Genomic DNA, 23,228 nt, shown 5'->3' with positions numbered 1-23,228 from the left:
TGAAAGATTGATGTGATTTAATAAATATTTGTTAGCTTAACAGGGATAATATGTGTTTGTAATCAATGTTCATCTAAAATGGAACAAAGTGATTTTGTTTTGTAGTTTAGGTTTAATATCACAATTATCTGTGCATTATTGGTTGTTTATCATGTGTCTGTATCACCTATGATTGCCATTAATATATATGTTAACTTATAGAACATCTTTTTGTATATGTATGACTTTATTTATTTAGAACGTGTATTAAATATGTAACTATTTTCTACACACAAGGGTAAAAACAAAGTTTTTTTTGAATAAAGCAAAAAAATAACGTTCAATTTATATTAAGAAGCTACTCATATACTTATATATGTTGGATTGTCTTTGTTGTATCTTGGTGTGTGTTTGTGGTGATTATTTCATGAACGATGATGAACGAGGGAACGTTTAATGAGTAGAAACAAGAAAACATCTAAGATGATTATTTACATAAAACATTAAAATACATCACAATAATAACCGACCCTTCCTGTGATGCACCTGAGAGAACTCCGGGGATCCTAATGGCTTCATCATACCTAATAAAATATATTTTCCATCTTAGTTGAGTAGATTTTGGGAGCTTGTGTTGGTGGTTCTGTGGGACGGGGGACAATCGTCGAGGGGACAATACAGAGGAACTGTGTGGCGTGAGTGCTGAGCTAAGCCATCATCATTAGGCGACCAGATGGTTGCTTGATTAGGCAACATTGCTTTGCTGCTCTGCTGTATATCTGCGCTTCTCATTACTAAACACACAGATGGACTCACACACACTCCAGTCGCACAGAGTCACACACAGCATCACCTCACCACAATGAACATTGGAAACATGTTGAAGGCTTGTTGTTATCGCCTTTATTTTTGATCCCAAACAAGGAGAGAAATCTTGTTAGTCTATGAGGATCTGGAGGAAAGTAAAGTCTCTGTGTCTCTGAGTCTCAAACAGATGACTTCTGGGAGATAACCACTGATGAAGGACACGTGATGACGCATGTTATATTATACTGCAGTGGTACCGGTCCATGATGCATCTGTTACCAGGCCGCAGAGAAGATACAATTAAAACTATAATTTTCTCCGATTGATTAGACAGTAACTGACGGGAAGATGTTTTATTTTGTTTACTGAAAAAATAGTTTTCTTCACTTCCTTATAGTTTTATGGTCTGGTGCAACTAAAGGTACATTTGTATAAAGAAATAGCATAATAAAAAGATAAATAGCTCACAAGAGTTACATTTATGAGCTGATATTGAGACATTGTTCTTTATAACTTCAATTGTATATATTTATTTATACATACAGTATATTTAATTTAAATGTATTCATTATATTCTATACTTTCACAACACTAGAAAAAAATCTGTATTGTTTTTAGAATACTAGCAATACACTTTTCGGATTCTGATCATTTATAAAAACTTAATTTCTTACTCACAATATTTAAATGTCTTAATCAGATATATTACTGGTATTATGTTGGCATTATTTTCACTGACTGACCTTCAAATAAAAGAAACAAAAAATAAAATAGCACGACCTGCAAAAAACTTTTATAAAAAGATTCTATAAAAATAAATTGCATCATAACGTTGACTCAGCAGGAGTTCTGGGCTGGTTTCTTCTCTGGTTCATGTTTTATAAATTTTCAGTGGTTTGAATGCCTAGTTAATAATTTATTTATCTGACCAAAACAAGCGTCTAAATATATAAATTCAGAGAAAATATCCTCTATTTTTGGAAAATAAAACATAATAGAACATAAATTATAAAAACAACATTTTCTTTCCGTGCGGCCCTGAAACAAATGTCACTGGTTTAACAGACAAAGATAAAGTAGCATGAAGGCTTCCTTTGTACTGCAACCTAAAAAGGTTAACGTTCATCACAAGAAAAGTACAATGACACACTTTTTAGAAATAAATAAGAAAAGTGTTTGAATTGTGTTGTGACCTTCGTTGAATCAACACTCGTTGAACAAAGCAAACAGAATTATAACCCATTGAAGGCTGTTTTTCATGGAATCAACTAAGTAAAGTTGAAGAGTTTTTGTTCTCAGGTGATGTTGACTTTTCGTCTGAGTGTTGCTTGTCATGCAATGTTTAGAGTCAGTTCAACAGTTAGTGTTTCTATCATCTGATCCACGGTGCCACAGCTCTGGGCTCGACTGAGAGGCCTGGCTCAGACGTGGAGATGAATCTTCCTGTGACACACGCTGACATAGGGAACTATATTTAGCAGTTTGTGCGTAAAATGACGCTGCTACAGACGCACAAAGAGAGAGAGCAGATACTGAATACTGATCTGCCCACTAGAGAGACCACCGCTCGGGCAGGAAGTCGGTAATGTAGCCAAGGCTCGACGCTGCAACAAACAGACTCATTCGAAATCTCCTGAATCAATACCTCCTTCTGCGTGTGCTTGTAACATGTGAGGTGCATTTAGACGAGAGCTTTTTTAATAAACATAAATCAAACATCACTTGCCGTATCTCAGATCAGCGGCGGGAAATTACATTTCCTCGGGGGCAACATTTTATTCAGCGAGTGTTGTGAGGGGACCAAAATAAAGTAGCAAAATGAATAAAACCAAGCTAAATATGCAAACCAAAATATACTCTATAGTCACATTTAAAGACTAATAGGTTTTTTTACTATTTGGTCTAGAGCAGGGACGGGTGATTACATTTCTCAACGGTCCACATTATATCTTCGACTAGTGAGGCGCCGTCACGGCAACAGATATATTCTGCTCCCATTAGTTTGATACCATGGTTCTCGATGACGACGTTTAAGTATCTAAGGATCTTGTTCACAAGTGCATTAAAGGTCAGGTTGTCCCCAAACTTGTTGGCACTGGTTTATTGTTGGTTATATGAATAGACCTTCAGATAAAAACAGTCAAAATACAACATATAGAGTTTGTGTTTCACTCAAGTTTGCAGGATTATTTTTCAAGTAATCATGACTGAATCTTTACTTGTCAAGAGTCATATCCTAAAATACCATCTTTATTAAAAAACAAAACTATCACACAGACAATAACATTACTTATTTTTCTGTATGGGCCGATAACAAATGCATCAAGGATCAATATTGGTCACCAGGTTGTACAAAGCGACTTACAAAATTGGATTACCTTCTAAGAACAACAACACTCAAACCAAGTTACTAACCTCAAAGGCATCATACAAGAGATGTGGTATGACCTAGAAACAACATTCGTAAAAGAGCTGAAAACAAATATTATTGTAAAGGAAATCCCCGGCCTCTTTGCTACAGCTGCTGCCCCCACAACCTGATCTGGGATGAATGGATGAGGTAAAGACATGTTAGTAAGTGACTAAACTTCTGCTTTGTACTTGTTATACCAACACAATCCTCAGCATTTAAGAGCAAGGATAACACTTGATTAAGCTTTACTGTTTTAATGTAAAATAATTCAATTTCCTATGAAGGATGATAAATAACATACTTAGGATACATGATATAAACTATCATCATAAATGTATAAATACAAAACTAAATGTATACATACATGTGTAAATAAATCTATAAATATTGAAACAAATAATAGATGACAGGTAGGAAAAGGTAATGAATGAAAGGCAAAATGAAAATAAATGAATAAATAAATGTTGAAATAAAAAAATACAAAAGTGATGTAGAAATAAATAAAAGTGTAAATGTATAAATGAGCCTAAATATGCAGAGAATAGCACAGTTTTTCAACAAAAATAAAATCATTTATGTATGTATTTATTCTGAGATTCATATATTAATTTACAGATTTCTTTTTCTAAATTTAGTATTTGTAGAATTGTTTATTTATTAATAATAATGTAATTTATCTTCATATTTTTGTCCTGCAGGGCACAAAAGAACCGTTCACACAAATATTTAAAGTATTCAATCAACCTCTGTATGTTTATAGACTGTGGAAGAAAACAAGAAAATGTACATTTGTTTTTATTTTTATTTTATATATACAGCTATATACTAGGGGTGTGCAGATGCAACGATACAATATATGGTCATACTGTTGTATAGTAAACACACAATGTTGTTAGATGCTTACATGTTAATGTAAAATGTAGTTGTTTTTTTACATGTATTTAATAAATAACTTTGATTTATCTTACAATAATTTGAAAGATATTTCTTGTTACTGCACCTCTGAGGTGAAACTCACCCCCTCAGCCAGTACTTCCTGGCCGGGCTGTGGGTGTAGACCTGCTGCACTTTATGAATAATGAAGAGCATGACGTCAACAATGCGGTCCTCTTCTTCTTCTTCTTCTTCTTCTGCTGCGAGGCGGGCGCAGCGAGACGTGACGCGGCTGTGACGTAGATCCTCCAGGAGCTTTAATCCTCCGCCGCCGCCGCAGCAGCAGCAGCCGCCGGTCAGCAGAGGAGGGGGTAGCACGGGTCAGGACTGGACTGGACCGCTCGGGCTGATCCAACGACAGGGCCGAACTACATCTCGGTGTTTATCTAAAGAGACGGTGGACGAGACTAGGAACCGAACGGGTCGAGTCTCCGCTCAGGCCGGGCCCCCTCCTCCTCCTCTCAGCTGAAAGATACCATTCTGCTCCCGGTTCGGTCCAACGGTACCGGGCGACCTTCGTGCGCATCAGCAGAACATGCAGGATGAGCTTGTGGGGGTGACACCGAGTACGACGACCCCCCCGCCAGCACAGGACCCGGACCGCGAGGAGACACCGACCGCCCTCCTCTCGCCGGATTATCCGAACCAGAACCCGGGTCACTCCTCCACCGTGACGCGATCCTTCTGTGACCTTCAGCCGAGCCCGGATCCCCCTCCGAGCCCGGCAGCCTTCAGTCACCTGCCGCAGAGGAGGCCCTTCCCTCCGCCGGATCCCTGTCCCCCCTGCTGCCCTCAGCCTTCACTCGTGAACCCGAACCCGGTCCAAATGGACTCTCCTCTCGCCCAGCATCTAAGCAATGGCACCGGCAGTATGCTGTCCGGGGGGCTCGCCGCCGCCTTCCCGAACCTCCCCAGCCAGGAGAGCGCCAGCGGTGGTTCGTCCTCGCCATCCCTCCCCGGTTTCCCTCCCACACCCTGGTCCGTCCAGACCAGCTCCTCGCCTCCTCCTCCCATGCACGCCATCAACCAGATCTCGGAACCAGACAACAGCTTCTACCCGGGGATCCCGTCCTCCATCAACCCGGCCTTCTTCCAGAGCTTCTCCCCGGTCTCTGCTAATCCCTGCGCCGGGATTAACGTCCAGGGCTACAGCGGGCCCTTCTCGCCCCAGATGAACGTCCCCCAGCAGGGTCAGAACCGCAGGTCCCCGGTCAGTCCTCAGATGCACCCCCAGCAGGGGGCCTTCCTGCAGCAGAGGAACAACTACAACCAGGTGAGCCTCTTTGATCCACCTCGAGTGGATGGATGGTCCTGACATGTTTGAGATACATCTGAAATAATGCACGTATGACGTGTTGGTCTCACGAGAAGTCACATGACACATCCATCATGGCTCCATACAAAGACGAGGAGGTCTGTGCAGAGTCACAGTAGAATGGAAGTGTATTAGTGCCTTCAGAATATTGAATGTTTTAACATTTAAAATGTTAAAATGTTGGATTTTTTCAAGTGTTAAATAATAATTTAATGTAATAGTTTGTGTAATGATATTATTGAAATTGTTTTGTTTTAATAATTGCGTAATATATTTATTATTATTTGTCATGTATACCTAGGGATTGTTATTCTTATGCCACTAATTGAGAAAAATAAATAATATTCTTAGTTGTAGCTTTTTAGATTCAATATAAAAAAGAACTGCGTAATAGTCCCACTAGACGATACTCAATTTAAATGGATAAAGATAAAAACAATATTGATTGTCAAATACATACTTTTGGAATTATAGGAATTAAAATATTAAACATTAAATCTAAAAAAAACACAATTAAATTAGACATCTTTTAAACATTTTAAATACAATTATTACAATTTTTTTAAAAAAACCTTCTATATAAAAAGAAAATTGTATTCAATTATTTAAAATAAATTATTACAGTTAATGTTTTAACAAAGCAACATTTAAATAGATTCGTTTTTACAATTAAAAAGTTAAAATTCAATCATTCAATATTCTGACTGATACTTCCATACGTTTGATCTGAGTTTGCTTGTGTGTGTAGTTGTGTGTGTGTGTTTACAGTACAGGCTTACTGGTGTGTTCAGATTATGCAGTTGTCCCGGGACTTCAGGCTTCAGGTTTCTCATGTGATTTGCAGAATCTGTGCCACTGTGACCTTTTGCCATATGCTTTCACTACCAGTGGTTCCTAAATACGCTGCCTAGTTTCATTGGTGCCGTGGAGAATAACCCCCTCCAGCCACCATGTCCTATATTCCAGGACTGATCAATCAGAGAGTTTATGCTACGTTTGGCTGTCCACCCACTCCTCTGGATCCACAGGGGGTTTTTGTTGGAGAATATATCAAACATTAATATTTAAACGTTTACATGTATTCAAGTGATCTTGAATATGTAAAATAAAATAATAAAAAATAAATATACATGTATTTATGCTACTAAAAGAAATAAAATACATGTATTTTATTTTAAAACACTGATACGAATAATTTTCTTTACAAAGACACAGTTTCTTTAACTAGCATCTTCTCCAACACTTGCAAGAGCCAAGCAGATACACCATTTTGTATGATTTATTATATGTTTATAAGTTAGAATTTATCAAGCTTAATATCACCATCTTGTAACACTTGATAGAAATAAAAAGCGAAAGTCAAACGTAATGTTAAACTTGCTTACTTAGCTAGTGGCTAACGGAGCTAGCTGCAGTCATTTTAAAGGGAAATTTAACACCTCATAACCTCAGTTTTTTACCCCTAATACTGTAAACATTAGAATTTTCAAATCAAATTGAGGACAGTTTTAAAGACTGGAATACAATTAATGTTTTAAAATACATGTCTTCGTTCTTTCTCCAATGGAGTACACAAAAAAAAACATGTATTAATAACTTTGTTTGTAAAATATTTTTGCAGGTCATATGAGGTCATATGTCATGACTTTTTTTTAAATTTAGCATGACCCTAATTCTTTTTAAAAACATGTAAATGGCACTAGATTTGTATATTGAACCAAATATACATATTTTGATGAAATCTAAATAATATTTGTAAAAAAACAAGTAAGACAGAATTCCATGTCCCTTTGGCAAGTTTGAGACTCATAATCCACCTGAACTTACTCTCCTCTCTCCTCCTCCTCTTTAAACTTTTTTGAGTTTAACATTTTTTTTTAATTTTCTTTATTTCATTATCTGGTTTACACTGTGTTAAGTCTGTTGTGACATTACGCTTTGTAGCGCTTCACTGTTTCTGCCCCATATTCTGTTTTGCATGGACTAGGGCTGTAGCGATTACACTAATATAACCATACGATTCGATACGATATATTCAGCTTAATACAATTCAATATGTTTCGATAGGCTTGCATCAACACTTTTTTTTAAGGGACACTGAATTTTAGTGACATATTGTGATTGTTCCACTCTCCTTTGGTTGTATTCATAGAACTGAAAGTCAAAATATGTCCAAACATCAGCTTTAAAAGCAACATGAAATAAGTGTATCCTCTCATCCCCAGTCATCTGGCAGGATTTCAATATTCCTTCAGCTGCGCAGGACGCAACGACTATGGATTTTTATTATTATTATTTGTGTGTCAATTGTAAATAAAGATTCAAATGATTTGTTTTACACACACTTGCTATCGATTTTTTCCTCACACACCTAGTTAGGCTGACAATGATGTCACGAAGAGACAGAACTGAGCAGGTAGATAAACAGAGAGTAACCTCCACTGATAGCGATAACAGCATACTTAGCATTAGCCTGAAAGCTTTAAATCTTCTTATCAACCGGCGCTCCTGCAGGACGCAGAACTCATGCTGGTGCAGGGAAGTGAAGGAAAACATGGGAGGATCATGCAGATGTTAACTCGTGTCTTCTACCCACAGACCATGGCCAAGACGTCTCCTTGGGGCAGTCACCAGGGGAACGGCTGGGGCTCTGCTGGGATGTCCTGGGGCCGGGACCGGCGAGGGGGGGGCATGGGCGTACCTGGATCAGTGAGTCACGCCTCCCCCTTGAAGAAGCCGTTCTCCAGCAACGTCATCGCGCCCCCGAAGTTCCCACGCTCCGGAGGATCGCTGGGCCCCAAGTCCTGGATGGAGGAGAACATGTTTCGCACGGACAGCAACAGCAACTCCTTGTTGCCCCTCCAGGTGTGTACATGTATACACAAACGTTTGTTGTCGTCAGGATAATTGCAAGGTTCACCACAGGTCTCCCGAAATGATGGGCAGATGAGGATTATACAGTGTTTCTCAAACAGTCTCAATATCATGGAAGTGCCTTGAAGAATATTATAAGATTTCGTTTTTTTATTCAATATTTATTTGGTTATATTGAATGATTTAATTCAAAATTCAGTATATTGAAAGCTTGAATTTGTTTTCATTTAACAATTTAATTCAATAATTTCTATATTGAAATGTAGATGTTTTCTTTTAATATAACATTTTTAAAATCGGATATTTAAAAAAAGCAATGCTTTTGTTTAAACATAGAGTTTGACATTTTAATCCCAATAATAAAGACAGATTTTTTTTTCATCTATAGGCTTTTACATTTTTAAAAATGTTTTAATTTGTGTCATTCAATTATCAAAAATTAAATGGATAAATTCAAACTTTTAATTTACAATTCATTGAATACCATTATCAAAAAATAATGAAATGCTTGAAATGGATTACACAGTGTTGGTGAAACAGTTTGAGAATGAGACAGAAACCTGAGGATGGAACTAATCAAGAAAAGAAAAGGTTCTTTACAGCCTTTCTTTCGTCTTTACTACGGTTTAGCATTTGCGTGACATGGGAGGGGTCCCTGCAGCTTTGACTTTAGGTGTAACAAAGTGGGGGTTATTTCCAGGAACTCACATCTCGGAGGTGAGATAATTATCAGGTAAGAAAGCTGCCAATCACACCTTATTTGCATGTGTTAAAGAAACCAACGATCCGTGTCATTTTAAAAGGTATGCCCACGATGAGACCCTGTCTTCATTCTACTGACTCGCAGCCCAACTGTAAACGTTGTTGACACTAAAGATGCACAGAAACATAAATACAGCCACACCTTTAATCCTAAAACAACCGTTTAGTTCATCTTTGTTACCTAAGAAGCCTTCAATTAGGCAGCGACTTTATCTAGTAATCAAAGAGATTAAATAAATAAATAAAAAGCCAACAACAACTTTACTATTATTATTATCGTTTCTTTATCTGTATCAGGGTTGTCAATCTCAATCCCACAGGGTGGCACACTTTTTAAATAAACAGGTTGAGGGTCGAACATAATGTATATTTACCAACTGTCACAGGAAGCCTGAGTGCGATTTTGTTTATAATTCTTAGTGGCTCGATCTATATGGAGGTTCATCAATGCCACCAGAATATTATATGGTTAACATTTCAATTACATTTTTTATCTAGATGTTGTTTTCTAACCATTCAGTATTTAAAAAAAAAACATTGACTTCAATACTTTATTATCGGTTATCGGTTATTACCAAACAATAATAATATTAGCGCTTTGTGACCCTAGTCTAAAAAGGAGCTTTACACATTTGTTACTTACTTGATCATGTGATGACGTGTTTAATTAGAAAAAAAACCCAAACAAATGATTCAAACAATTAAAGGGTTGAAATAATTCAGTATAAAATTCAGAAGTTTAAACATTTTGAGTGTTAAATTCAACATCTAATATTCTGATAGCTCTGATATACCTCCATACACAGGGGCCTAAAACCTTAATATGACTAAGTCCTGGGCCAAACAAATGTAACTTCCTGTCTGTAACAGGAAGTACTGTATGAGTGTGACTCATTAACCAAACACACCCATCCCATTCACTGTTTTTGAACATCTCTGGACATAAAGTGTTGACATAAATGATCTCTTAGTCCCTTATCTTATCATAAACACATCTTATCAGGCGAAAAATTTTAACATGAACATTAATTAATGTTGATTGACAGGCGAGTGGACCACATCAATGAACTGGCACATGTTCTGTACACATAAACTTCCATCTGTATCTCAAAAGTGTTCCGCTTCCATGTCAGCAGCCTAGTGTGCAGGGTTGCTACGAGTCAAATGATGAATGATAGCATGAACCACTGCACTTCCTACTCCAGGAAACAGGCCAGACTATGGATCGCTCATTTCCATAAACACTGTCCCACCATGAATTTTTTAGATTCCATCTATTTTCCTTCCTTCCTCTCTGTTTAATGTTTCACAGACATGGAAAGCTGAGGAGGATTCCTGGCTATTGTTTTGTCCTTCTAAGAGCTGGACCGCTTTTATCAGCTTTCATATCTACTTTAACATGAGAGTCTGGTTTTATCTTTTCCCTTTTGGAGGTTTGATGTCTTTGTCATCCTTCATCAAACACATCAAATTCCTTCCACAGCTTTTAATTCTTGATGCAGGTCTTTGAATGTTTGCTGCTGGTGGAGTAGCTTTAGGAAACCTGCTTGCACAACACACACAGTCGACGAGAAGAGTGGTTGTTTGAGCTCAACGCCATTGAAAGTCAATAGAGACAGACAAATGAACACATAACCTCCCTGGCAGAGAAAATCTTTTTTGATCATATATTTTCCATTTCCACATTTATATCATTATGCATTGCTCTTTGTCATGTCTGGACCCTGCTGTCCTTTTCTGTCTTCTCTAAATAATAATACATGCTTTTATTATATGTCTTTGTAAAAGTAATATTTGTATTTTGAAAAAAGATTTTTTTTTTTTTTTTTTTTTTAAAAACTTGCTTTTAATATGTTTCTTTGTAACAAAAAATGAAAACAGGCTTTAATATACAGTATATGTATTTCTCAAAAAAATCGGAAATAAATATTTAAATATATGCGTCTTTGTTAAAGAAATAGATTTAAATTATTTTAATATGTGTCTTTGAGTAGTAATATATATATATATATTTATTTATTCATATGTATTATAATTTAATTATTAAATTATTAAATAATTTCAATATACAGTATGTGTTTGTAAAAAGACAAAATATAAAACTTAAATTTTTTTTTTTTTATTCAAGTAATAATACTTTTGAAAAATAAAGCTTATTAGTTGTACTATGAAGTTCTTCCATTTAAAATGTTTCTAAATTTAAAAAAAATGTTTTTATCATTTTAAATAAACAAAGTGATGCAGTTTGACATCTGAATAAGTGTCTCAGCTCATGTTTCTCCAACACAACTTTCTTGGTTTGCTAATTGTCTAAAGACCCGCCCTGAGACTCCACTATAGTAGAAATCTGGCAGCAACAATCCTGAGGTGAAAACATAGAGGAAAGAACGTTAATCCGTCCTCTCGCAGGTTCTAACCCTCTTAGGCCAAATACCTTCAGAGGCTTTATTGTGCCAAATGACAAAAGTGTGCTACAAACGTGACCTGGGTTGGGGTCGCCTCTGACTCGTGACATCAAGCCTGTCGACTGTGTGTTTCAGGACCGCAGCCGGATGTACGACTCCCTGAGCATGCACTCCCTGGAGAGCTCCCTCATCGACATCATGCGAGCCGAGCAGGATCCCATGAAAGGTAACTGACCGCATCCATGTCTGTGCTGCGGAGCGTCACAACACACCTCTGAGGTCACAGTCCCACTTTAGCAGAGGCGTGTTTTTCATATGTTACAATCTTTTCTGAAGGAGTTGGGATGTTCATGGAAGTACCTCAGTGTCACCAGAATATTAATGGTTGAAGTTAAAAATTCAAATGGTGGAACTATTTATTGAAGATGTCGTTGGAGTTTTTTTTAGCATTGCAATTTTTTTTTTAATTTACTTGTTTCTATATTGAAAAGTTGATTGGGGTTTTATTTACCTTGAATATTAAAAAAAACATTTTCAAAATGAATATTTATTTGTACACATCCAATTTGATATAGTTCCAATAATTCAAAAATTACTTCCTGAATTTAATGGGTTTTTTTTACGCATAGCCTTTTTAAATTGAATATAAAAATGTAAGTATAGTAGTGCCACCAGACAAAACGACCAAACAGGATTGGCTAAAGGGTCAACTAGCTCCGTACTATTGTGTAGTTGCACTATATTACTTTTTTATATTGAATTCTAAAGGCTACAAACTAAGCAAATGTGAAATAGTAACATTTATTATTGAATAATTAGAACTAGAGAATAAACTATATGTGTAAAAATGAATAAATTCATTTTAAAAAATAGAAAAATTTGAAGAATAAATCTGCATTTAAGTTTTCAAAAACATAATGAAATGTTTGAAAACATTTTAATTTAAAATTAAAAAAAAAAGTCCTACCAATGGAAATGTTTAAGTCAATATTGTGATTCACTGATATAAAGGACCAGAGATGGTGCCGAGTTTCTTCTGCTTTATTCTGTTTCAACTTGGCAGCGTCAAGTCCAAAGTGTAGTGTGTCGCTGTCACTGGGTTCAGTGTTCAGAGTGTCCGATATCGTTCCTTACTCGACTGCTACACTTTCACTGCCACACAGACGACCCAGAAATGAAGAACACAACACACTAGTGTCGTTTCCATGTGTGTCAAGCTTCAGCCCGCGAGGCACTTTTATGGGTCGGGAGGTTGTTTTTCCCGTGGCAGCAGGTGGCGAGGACATGGAGCGGTGCAGGGAGAGAAGGGGGGGAGTCTGGACTAATTTTAGACTCGATCACACTTTTACAAACTGTGCTCGACAGCCAGGAGAGGAGAGGAGGCTGCTGACATTTTTAGCTACTGGCTCGGCTGGAATAACTTGCTCACTAATTGCTCACAGCTCAGACGCACATAAACAAACACACAACACAAGTGTACACACCAGTGGAGTCATGGAAATGTATTTTTATTTGTTTAAGGAGAGACGTTCCAGGTCATATATTTTGACCGAATATAATCCTCACACTAAATCTGCTATTTTGAACCTTAAAAAATGGATTTTTGAGATTACATTTGATAAAAAGTAAAAGAAAATTAAGTTTGTATTAAAATACATATATATATATATGTATATACTTTTAATGTATGTGTCTTTGTAACAAAATGAAGATTAACTTCAATATGTTTCTTTGAAAAAAGTAAAAAGAAAATACCTTTAATATACGTGTTTTGATACAAATTAGAAAGGAAGAAAAATTTTATGTTAGTAAAAAAAAAAAATCAAATATTATAAAAGAAATACTGTCTATATGTGTACCAGTGTGAAAATATTTGCATCTTTGTTGTTTAAAAAAAATATTTAATATGAGTCTTGAAAATAAGAATTTAAAATTGACTTTGTTAAAAAAAAATCCTTTATTATATGTGTAGTTTCAAAAAAGATAAACATATTTTCAAGCCACCTTTATATTCTTCTATTTAAAATGTTTACAGTTGCAGATTCTTTTTAATTCTCTCACTGGAAACTGCTCATGTTGATTTGAACAGTTGATATGTTTTCATCTAAAAAATATTTTTGAAAGAATCCAGACTCTGGTTCTGTCCGACTCAGATGGATGATTCATGTTACATGTTATCAAGGTGGTGTTGATTCTCATGCTGACCAGGATTTAAGTCGCTTTAATGCCTTTACGGAAGAGAAAAACAAGCTCTTCAGATCTGACATCATTTCCTTGTTACACCCAACAACACAAAGACACACAAATGTAATAAGGCGACGCTCACACAGCAGCTCTTTGCTGTTGAGGGCACTCCTGTGCACACACACACACACACACGCACACCATGTCCTCGCCATCTGCTCAGCATCTCATCTCTCTTTGTGTGTTAGTTTGACATGTGTGTCTGTTTCTCATGTCAGGCCGCGTAGGATGTCCTAACCCCGGGGCTGACGGCCTCCTCATGCTCAATGGTAATTATCTCTGCACATCGTCTGTGTCTGTCCTGATGCTCACTCGTGGTCGCTGGGATCGATAGTCATGACTAGTGCGTGTCCTGCTGATCTATAGCTCTTATAAACTCTCGAACCGCTCGGCCAAATGTCTTTAAAATCGTCATGTAGTCTATTGAGTTCTCAGTGAAGGTTTTAGGGAGAAGGTCAAAGGTCAACTCCATCAGGAAAGGGGGCACAAAGAACAGAAAACCCTGCTTAAAATTCAAATATTTTAAATGACAATTACATTTAAATCATATGTTTAACATATTAATCAAGGATATTTCCAGAATTGTTATACCAGGTATTGCAGCTAGTCCAGTATACAAACCAGTGTAATTGTTTTTAAAAAGGAGGTGAGCTAGCTCTCGTGTTGAATTGAATTTTGAATGATCTAAGTTGAACACAAATTTCAGTATTTGTTATTAAAAAAGTGAAACATCTCCAGACAAATGTCTAATTTGAGAGTCATTTAATGGAAATATTGAAGTGATTTTTTATTTTATTTTAGTTTATCTTAATGAAAATTATTATCGGATGTTTCTGGTTTTTGTACGAATCACTGGGTTAAGATGTCAACCTCTTCTGACGTGTGGTTTCAGTCTCTGAGGTCATGTTTGGTCACACAAATCACATGTTTTCACACAACAACTTGAATTTCACCTCCAGCTATACTAATGTATACCATCTCATTCAGATGTAAATGTTCTTGAATATACCCTCCAGACCTTTCCCCTCAACAATGCAGATTCATCCAGTAGAAACTCCAGCAAGGCTGAAGTAATTTTCTTACAGTTAAATGTAATTTTTTTCATTTTTACGTCCTGTGAAAGAGACACGGCTATTTTACATCATCTCATTCTGCCGTAATAAACGTAAGTTCAGTCAGAGTTTTTCGGTGATGTAACGCTGGTGCAGTAATATGTGGGTATAAAGATGCAACATTTGTGAAATGTTGCTACAGCAAGAGCTTCAAAGATCTTCCCTAACATATTATTTATTCAATTCTGATCTGGATCTGGGTTTTTAAAGAATGATTGAAAAAAAAATTGTGAATAAATAAGTCTCAAATTAAGAAGTCCGAACTGTTTGTTCCTGATGTAGGAACATGGAAGCACGTGTGTGAGAGAGGGATGTATGCATGCATGAATGATGATGTTTTGATCACATCAAAGGTCAAAATAACAGATAATTTTCTAATCCTCCCTCTTGTCATCAGAATAAGAAAACTTATGTTTGTGGTGGCAATATATAAATATTACATGTCATAAGGATAACAAATTGAATAATTTTTCTTTTTATTGCTTCAAACTTTTTACACAATTTAATACACAGTTTTAATATTTGTGTATTTTTATCGTCTCAAATTTTTATATATTTAAATTAAATTCATGTTATTTTTCTAATCCTAATCAAAACCCTGACCATAGCCCTAACTCAAACACTAAACCATAAAAAAAAGGAATTAACGTTTTTATTTATTGCTATATATATATATATATATATAATTTACATCACATCTGATGATCCCAGAAGGCTTTATTTTTGCTTTATTTCAATTGAATAGCTTTATGAATCATTTAAGTTTGCGTTTGTGTGTAATTGTTAAAACCATCTGAAAATGTAGCACTGTTATTTAAGCATTTCACACTTTTACTTCCGGTTACAGAAAGTTTGGTAAAAACAGTTTTTGTTCAACCCCAGACATCGTTTGCTTAAAGGTTTTGGCAACTTGTGTGATTGAGTTTGACACGCCTGCACTAACATGTCGTACATACACTCCAGACCCTTTTCCGGGTCAGATGGCCTCAGTGTAAGGAGAGGAAAGTTATCTAAGATAAAGTGAAAAGGCTGAAACATGTTTTTTCTCTACATGCAGCCAGGAGCTTTGGGAGACGTCGAGGTAAAATGGACCGCTTCATTTGTGGCTTGTTGTTTCTGTGGCATGACCAGATCAAACTGGATGAATTCAGTCATTCTGCTTTTTTTTCAAAACGGTTGTTTTTGTTGGATGATCCAGGCATGCATGAAAGCATGGTGGATGTTTGACGTGAGCAGTGCAACATAAATAATAGATAAAGTGTTGTGGTGCTGTGTGGCCTTGAGAGGACATTTTGTTTTCCTCTGAATTGGTTCAATAAATAGGATTTCCAGGCAGCAGGGGGCGCCATGTTGTTTGTGTGTGTGGGTTTCTCCATCCGCTGGATTATTGTGTGTGTGAGTGTTGATCAAGCGTCACGATTCGTCCTGCTCACATCTGCTCGTCTCCTCACCAGGCCGCTCCTCTCTCTTTCCCATCGACGACAATCTCCTTGACGACGGACACCAAGGAGTTCCAGGAGTTCTGGGCTCCCCGAACTGTTTTCCCCATCAGAACGGGGAACGTATCGAGCGCTTCTCTCGGAAGGTGTTTGTCGGAGGTTTGCCCCCTGACATAGATGAAGGTGAGTCACATGTTTTATAATAAATACTTTACATTTTATTGAATTTGTTTCTTTATTCCCCTGCAGATGAAATCACCTCAAGCTTCCGCCGCTTCGGTCACCTGGTCGTGGACTGGCCGCACAAAGCTGAGAGCAAATCTTATTTCCCACCTAAAGGTATTTTAAACAGACCCTGGTGTTGACAGTAGTCTCAAGTCTTGATGAGGCTTCATGAAACAGGTGATGATGTATCATTAAAAAACAGTTTCTTCATTTTGAAAGACCACTAGATGTCACTCTCTGCTTTATAATCTTTGACTCTGATCTACTAATTCAATGAAACCTGGCATCATATTCAAACTGAGAGTGACATCTAGTGGTCTTTCAAATTGAAGACACTGTATCATGATACCTCATCAACTGTTTCATGAAGCTTCAGCAACACATCACTAAGTAGCTTCTTATTATAATATATAACATTGTTTGTTAACATATCAGACATTTTTAAGACTTAAGAAGGATTCAAATATCCTTAATAATGTAGAAAATTAAAAAACTATCCACCTGAAAAATGATAAAACAAAAACACACAAAAAAATATATTAAGAAAACAAAATAATACTAAAAACAACCAATATATTAATACAATAATAAATACACCTTAGAATATATATATTTATTAAATAATGTTTAGAAATATATACGTATTTTGACAAAAAATCAATAAAAATGAATGTCTTTGTGTGTGTCCCTTTTATCCTAATGTCTTATACACTCACAAACTGCTTGACAAAATGTCTTGAAAATGATCATGTTAACTAGTGACATCTGAGTTAAGGTTTTAGGGTGGAGGTCAAAAGGTCAACTCTATCGGAGCAAGGGGAAAGGGATCACAAGGGGGGCAGAAGAACCCCACTAAAATCAGTCAAATTCAACTTAAATAAAACCATATTTAATACATATTAAATACAGATTGATTTTGATTATTTGCAATTGTAAGAACAATAAATCACCGTCACGTACTCTCTGCTCTCCTCCCCCTCTCTGTTTTTAGTTTTTTAGGTCATTTTGTATTAAAAGAAAAATCCCTAACCTGGCAATGCTGGGTGTTTCAGCAACTACAGTATAAAATAAAATGTTTGAGGTTAGGAAAGCATGTGATAATGACTATGATGATAAATATGTACATTTAACACAAACGTTAAAACACAACAATACAGGAAATGAATGTGTTTTTTTTCTGTGAAAAACCTTTAAGCAGCTGTTGTCAAGGGCTTTTGGTTCAAGGATAATCAGATTCTAATCTGCTTCTTGTAATAATCGTGATCAGATTATGTGGCGTTTTTCTTCAGTGCTCCCTTGTTTCCTAGGATACGCCTTCCTGCTGTTCCAGGAGGAGACTTCTGTGCAGGCTCTGATCGAGGCGTGCATGGAGGAGGACGGGAAGCTCTACTTGTGTGTGTCCAGTCCCACCATCAAGGACAAGCCTGTAGGTTCTCGCTGAAACATCATCTCCAGGAGGGCAAACTAAACGCTCTTTGCTGCAGGTGCAAATACGACCTTGGAACTTGAGTGACAGTGACTTTGTGATGGACGGCTCTCAACCTCTGGATCCCCGCAAGACCATCTTTGTGGGAGGTGTCCCTCGTCCCCTGAGAGCAAGTAAGTGCATTGTTGTGTCTCTGTTACTGTTGTTGTGCGCCTGTGTTTCCTTCTCACAGATTGTGTTTCTTCTTTGTGTAGTTGAGCTGGCCATGATAATGGATCGTCTCTACGGGGGAGTCTGCTACGCCGGGATTGACACCGACCCCGAACTGAAGTACCCCAAGGGTGCAGGACGTGTGGCTTTCTCCAATCAACAGAGTTACATCGCCGCCATCAGTGCGAGATTTGTCCAGTTGCAACACGGAGACATCGATAAGAGGGTGAGGAACACGGATCAAACTATCTGAACTACAGTGTTGTTTTTATGCACCTTCAATGCATGATGTGTCGTCTTTCTCAACAACCCTCTCAATATGATGACCTAAACAGCTCCCATAATGCTTTGCCGCCCAGCCAACCAATTGGAGCCTTTTAGCAACAGACGTAGGATTTAAATGCAGTATTTAAAGGCCATCCCTAAAAAGAGCAATGTGTTGAAAGGCATCATGGGAATTCAATGTTTACCAAAACTAAGTATGTTAAGTAAACAGTGCCTCACACTAGGTTATGTGGTTGTGTTGAAGTTTATCTGTTTTTCAAATAAATATTGTGTTTATAACAGTGTGAACAATCACAATAAGCTTTATTATTCATGGTAAAAATAATTAAATATTCAGTACTTATTATTAAATTAAATATGTGACATGGCGATGGGCAACTGTATTTCGTTTTTATTTTTAAGCATAAATAAGTAACACTTTTGTTATTTTCATAACTTTTGTAAATTGGTTTTTTGTTAAATGATGGCAGTGGATCTTTCTAGGTTTTGTTTTAACAATGTTCTTCGCTACGTAACCAGAGACGATTTATTAGTTTGGTATGGGGAAAAAACACAGAGATAGTTCAGATGAGTTGAGACTCAAAGAATGAAAAGACAAATTAAATCATACATTCTATTTTGTAATTCTGCCTTTTTTTATGGCCGGCATTTTAAACTCGATTAAGAATTTTGGTCCATTGTGTGATGGAGTTTTACAGCCCTGGTCTAGACATCCCGCATGACCACCAAAACTTTGGATCAGGGTCTTCATCTCGATGTTTACACAGGAAATGTGGACAGCATAATGAAGAATATTTTGCATCGTGGTTATGATTTCAGACACCAGGGGGAGCCAGAAACTTTATTTTCGTAAACAACATGTAGGGCCTTTAAATACAAAATCGAATCAAGAGGCATAAAAAAGATGATTAAATGACGATGTGGTTATGCAGTCGTTATTTTTGTTATTATTTATTTTTACGATACATTTTTTAGCATTTCAAAAACCATGAATACACAACCAGTAGGAGCAACAAAGAATCTCTCTTAGTAAACCAGAACGCCATCAGATCTCTGTCCCATTATCTATATTTCCTGGAGCTGATCACGTCACCGTCTTAGTGGATGTAATAAACAGGCAGTCTTCTCCCAGTGTTAAGTTAATTTTCAAATTAACCTCACATTCTTTCCTCCATTCGACAAATACGATCCAAGCGCATGTTGAGAGACACACATTTTGGGAGCAGATATGTTGTCACATGCGTAAAACTATTGGATAAAATGACGAAGATTGTATAAGAAAAGGCTGAATTGAAGTTTACGGAGAGAGAAGTTGAGTGCTAGAACATAGTCGTGGTCAGGATGGATGAATGAATGAATTTCAAAGCATAAATAAATTATGTAACTATTTGTACAGACAAATAAATTATGTAAAATAAAAAGAAAGCCAATATATAAAACATGATGTGTAGTTTGAAGAGGGGGGCAACATCATGTATTTGGTTAATTGTTGGGTATTTACGTAACCCCCAGAATAAACAAGGGTCTTCTGTACATACTACATACACGTGCTTTCTACATACTAGTCAAAGCTATTAGTCTAACTTTACAGTTACTTGTCTGATGAACATTTCTGGAGATTATTAAATGTTAATGGTGGCGTGATTTCTTTGTGTGCAGGTGGAGGTGAAGCCCTACGTCCTGGACGACCAGCTCTGCGATGAGTGCCAGGGCGCCCGCTGTGGGGGGAAATTCGCCCCCTTTTTCTGCGCTAACGTCACCTGTCTGCAGTATTACTGCGAGTTCTGTTGGGCCAACATCCACTCGCGTGCCGGCCGAGAGTTTCACAAGCCTCTGGTGAAAGAGGGCGCCGACCGCCCGCGGCAGATCCACTTCCGCTGGAACTAGAGATGGTACCACCGTCAGAGAGAGGGGAAAGAAAGACTAGGCTAGTGTGGGATCATTTCTCCATCCCTCCCGGTGTCCTAAAGCTATCAGTATAATTGAGTAACAGTATATTCAATTTAAATCGATAATCCTTTCGTAGCAGCCAAACACCACAAGCCTCAGTTTCTCACCCCCTCACATCTCAGGCTCTGACGACCCTTTTTTGGAACTTTCATCTTTTTCTAAGACGAGATTTCAAAGAAAAACGAAAAAATGAGATTTTTATAGTTTTTTTAATTATTATTATTTTTCTATGTGGAATTTCGAGTAGATATGGGAATGTTTTGTTTTGCATGGGGGCAGCCCGTCTGTCCGTCTGCTGCTAACCACCCTAACAGTGCGGATCGTGCACACGTGTTTCTGGGGAAATCTTGATTCTCTATCGCTGACGCCTGGCTCGGGTCAATAACCAAAGGTAGCAAAAACCATAGGAAGCTGACAATTGACACTTTTTTTGGGTGGGGGAGTGCGCGACTCTTGACTCTCCTCGGATAGGTCAAAAACTTCTGCGTGATACCTCAAACAAACTAAACTTGGTTTCTGCTTAATGTACTGTTTCTGCTCGACAAGCTAGGTTAGGAACTTTGCTGCTATATATCCGAGTAGACATGTAGGCGTTATATTGAACGCCGTTTGTAAACCAGAATTAAACACAAATGCAGTATGCACTCAAACACTTCATGTGCAGTGGGACTAGTCAAGCATGTTTTGATAGTAGAGTTAGCTGCACAACTAGCATGCAGGACGAAAAAAAGAAAACAAAACCACTGAAGTAAAAAAATAACAAGTCCGTAGTGAGTAGCATGATGATCTACGACAGATGCCGACAAAGTAAATCAAAGTATACTAAAAATATTTAAACTTGCATGCGTTGATGTTGTCTGATCTGTTTAGATAGTTAACCATCGGAAAGAGATTGTTTTCTGGCCTGTTGGGCAAAAGGAAGAAGGTTGGGAAGCAGAGTGCTGTGCAGTGGTTGTGTTTGTGTCGTCCGCGTGCTGTGTGAATGTTGTCGCCGACCCATATACCCACATCTTTCTACCGGTTCACCCTGGAGTTCAACGCTCCGGATCGGTGAACTGTTTTCTTTCCGACTTGTGGTGTCGGCTGCCGGTGTTTCCGCGGAGTGTCACGCTCTGTCAATATTTGCTGCGTGGATTACAACACGACCGTCTGGTCTGATCAGCGCAAGAGACTCTTGCGAAATTAGGTGCCCACGAGCAAAGAAATTAGACCGACGGCCACTAAAACTTCATCACGCCTCGATCTACAGGAGCCTCTTGATCTTGTATGTACACAAAAAACTGCCACAATCACTAGTGTAGACGCACACACTGGCTGGTCGGTGCACACAATTCTTGACACAAATCCCCGGTACGGGGGTCTCAGCGATGCTGTTGAAATCAGGACGACTGTTGAGTAACGCTTTAGAAATCGACGGCTCATATGAAACTTTTTTTCTTCCTGTGTCCCCATGCTAACGCTAATGGATGCTAGTTTAGCACACTGCCTTTGCTAGCCCTCGTGGACGTAGCGGTTTCAAATACAACGGTGATTGTCGAGGCCCGGCGGCGGTCTGATGTTTTGCTGTGATGGCATTGAAGTACTCTTTAGGGACAATCGTTCTTTGAGCAGGGGCCGGGAGACCCCGCCTTCTGTTTGGTACTGTACAAGTGTGTCGCTCTGGTGTCGTCGTGGTTTTGTGTTCCATGCCCCAGTGTGTGTCCCTTGATATCGATGTTACGGCGTCAATTGTGTACTGTTACGAAATCCTTAACAGAGTTGATTTCCTTAAAACAAAATCAGCTCCTATAAACCAGTTTGTTTGTGTCGACTACTTGTCCCCCACTGGCCCTCAAGTATGTTTTTATATTCTATATTATGCACTACTTTTCTACACCCCCTTCCCTCGTTTTTTCTTATTAACCCCAAAGTGATTACAGTGCAAATGTGGACTCTTTACAAACCACCTATTTATAATTCTATAAGTGATATATTAAATTTTATTTTTTCATGATTGATTATTTAATATATAGGTAGTGGTCTTAATTTATCTGTGTTCTTGTGTGTGTGTGTGTATAGCTGGAATCCAATATTTTCTAATATATTCTATTGTCGTTTTGAAAAGAGTCGGAAGGAGATTTAACAAACAGGACAGTCCCGTCGTCCTCGTGGCTTTAGTGGTGTCCGATGCGAACGTGTGTGAATATCGTCACCTGTAACACTTGACTCGTGCTGTTTTTGTGAGCTTCTATTTTCTATGTTGAACACTGTTACTTTGTTCTGTATGTGACTTTGTTTTTTGTAAAAAAAAAATCATATTTATTTCACTATTTTTGTAGACAAAAAAAAACTATTTGCTTTTGATTGTATTTTTCTATTTATATAGAATTATTATACAGTTTTATTTCCCCGTCCCTCACGATGCCTAATAAGTCCAAACGTTTTGTTCAAAGACAAACAAATCACGTCATGAGTAAACGCGTCAAGTCTTTTGATGATTCTTATTTTCATACACTCCTCACGCTTCGAGCAACTGAAGGAAACATGAAGGTTATATTATATTCTTGGAAGACACTTGAGATTCTCCCCTGTCGCATCGAGGCTGCCGCTCGTCCTCGCAGATGCTCTGAAACTTGAATATAACACATTTTGAAAGGCTGACTAACCTCGAATCTGTGTTGTGATGTGCAATACTGTTTCTAATGTTTGTATAAAAGTAAGAATTACAGTGTAAACCTTTTTACTGCAGATTTATTTTTTTCATTGCATATTTTGCAGATTTCTGATCCACAGTGTCATTTTTTACTACTATCAGATAATGAACCCCTTTTTTTCATTGCAACTATTTTTAAATCCAGATATCTTTGTAC

At 37.5% G+C, this 23,228-nt stretch overlaps 1 protein-coding gene across 3 annotated transcripts; it reads left to right on the top strand.

Moving 5' to 3' along the window:
• Positions 1–4,440: 4,440 nt before the first annotated feature.
• On the top strand, positions 4,441–22,321 carry cpeb2 (cytoplasmic polyadenylation element binding protein 2). 3 transcript variants are annotated; one of them, XM_087785298.1, is made up of 11 exons: positions 4,441–5,405; positions 8,046–8,312; positions 11,624–11,714; positions 13,951–14,001; positions 15,902–15,925; positions 16,299–16,466; positions 16,533–16,622; positions 17,816–17,934; positions 17,993–18,107; positions 18,189–18,370; positions 20,089–22,321. In XM_087785298.1, the coding sequence occupies exons 1-11, from the start codon at positions 4,668–4,670 to the stop codon at positions 20,314–20,316; spliced, it is 2,073 nt and encodes a 690-aa protein (XP_087641424.1). In that variant the 5' UTR covers positions 4,441–4,667; the 3' UTR covers positions 20,317–22,321. The 3 variants fall into 3 exon arrangements, with proteins under 3 accessions (XP_087641424.1, XP_087641425.1, XP_087641426.1); XM_087785299.1 differs by lacking the exon at positions 15,902–15,925; XM_087785300.1 differs by lacking the exons at positions 13,951–14,001; positions 15,902–15,925.
• The last annotated feature ends 907 nt before the right edge of the window (positions 22,322–23,228 follow it).

This window comes from Callionymus lyra, chromosome 2 (assembly GCF_982586985.1).
Source record: "Callionymus lyra chromosome 2, fCalLyr1.hap1.1, whole genome shotgun sequence".
Taxonomy (NCBI): domain Eukaryota; kingdom Metazoa; phylum Chordata; class Actinopteri; order Syngnathiformes; family Callionymidae; genus Callionymus; species Callionymus lyra.
Note: the sequence above shows the minus strand (reverse complement) of the source record. Positions and strands in the feature narration are given on the sequence as shown.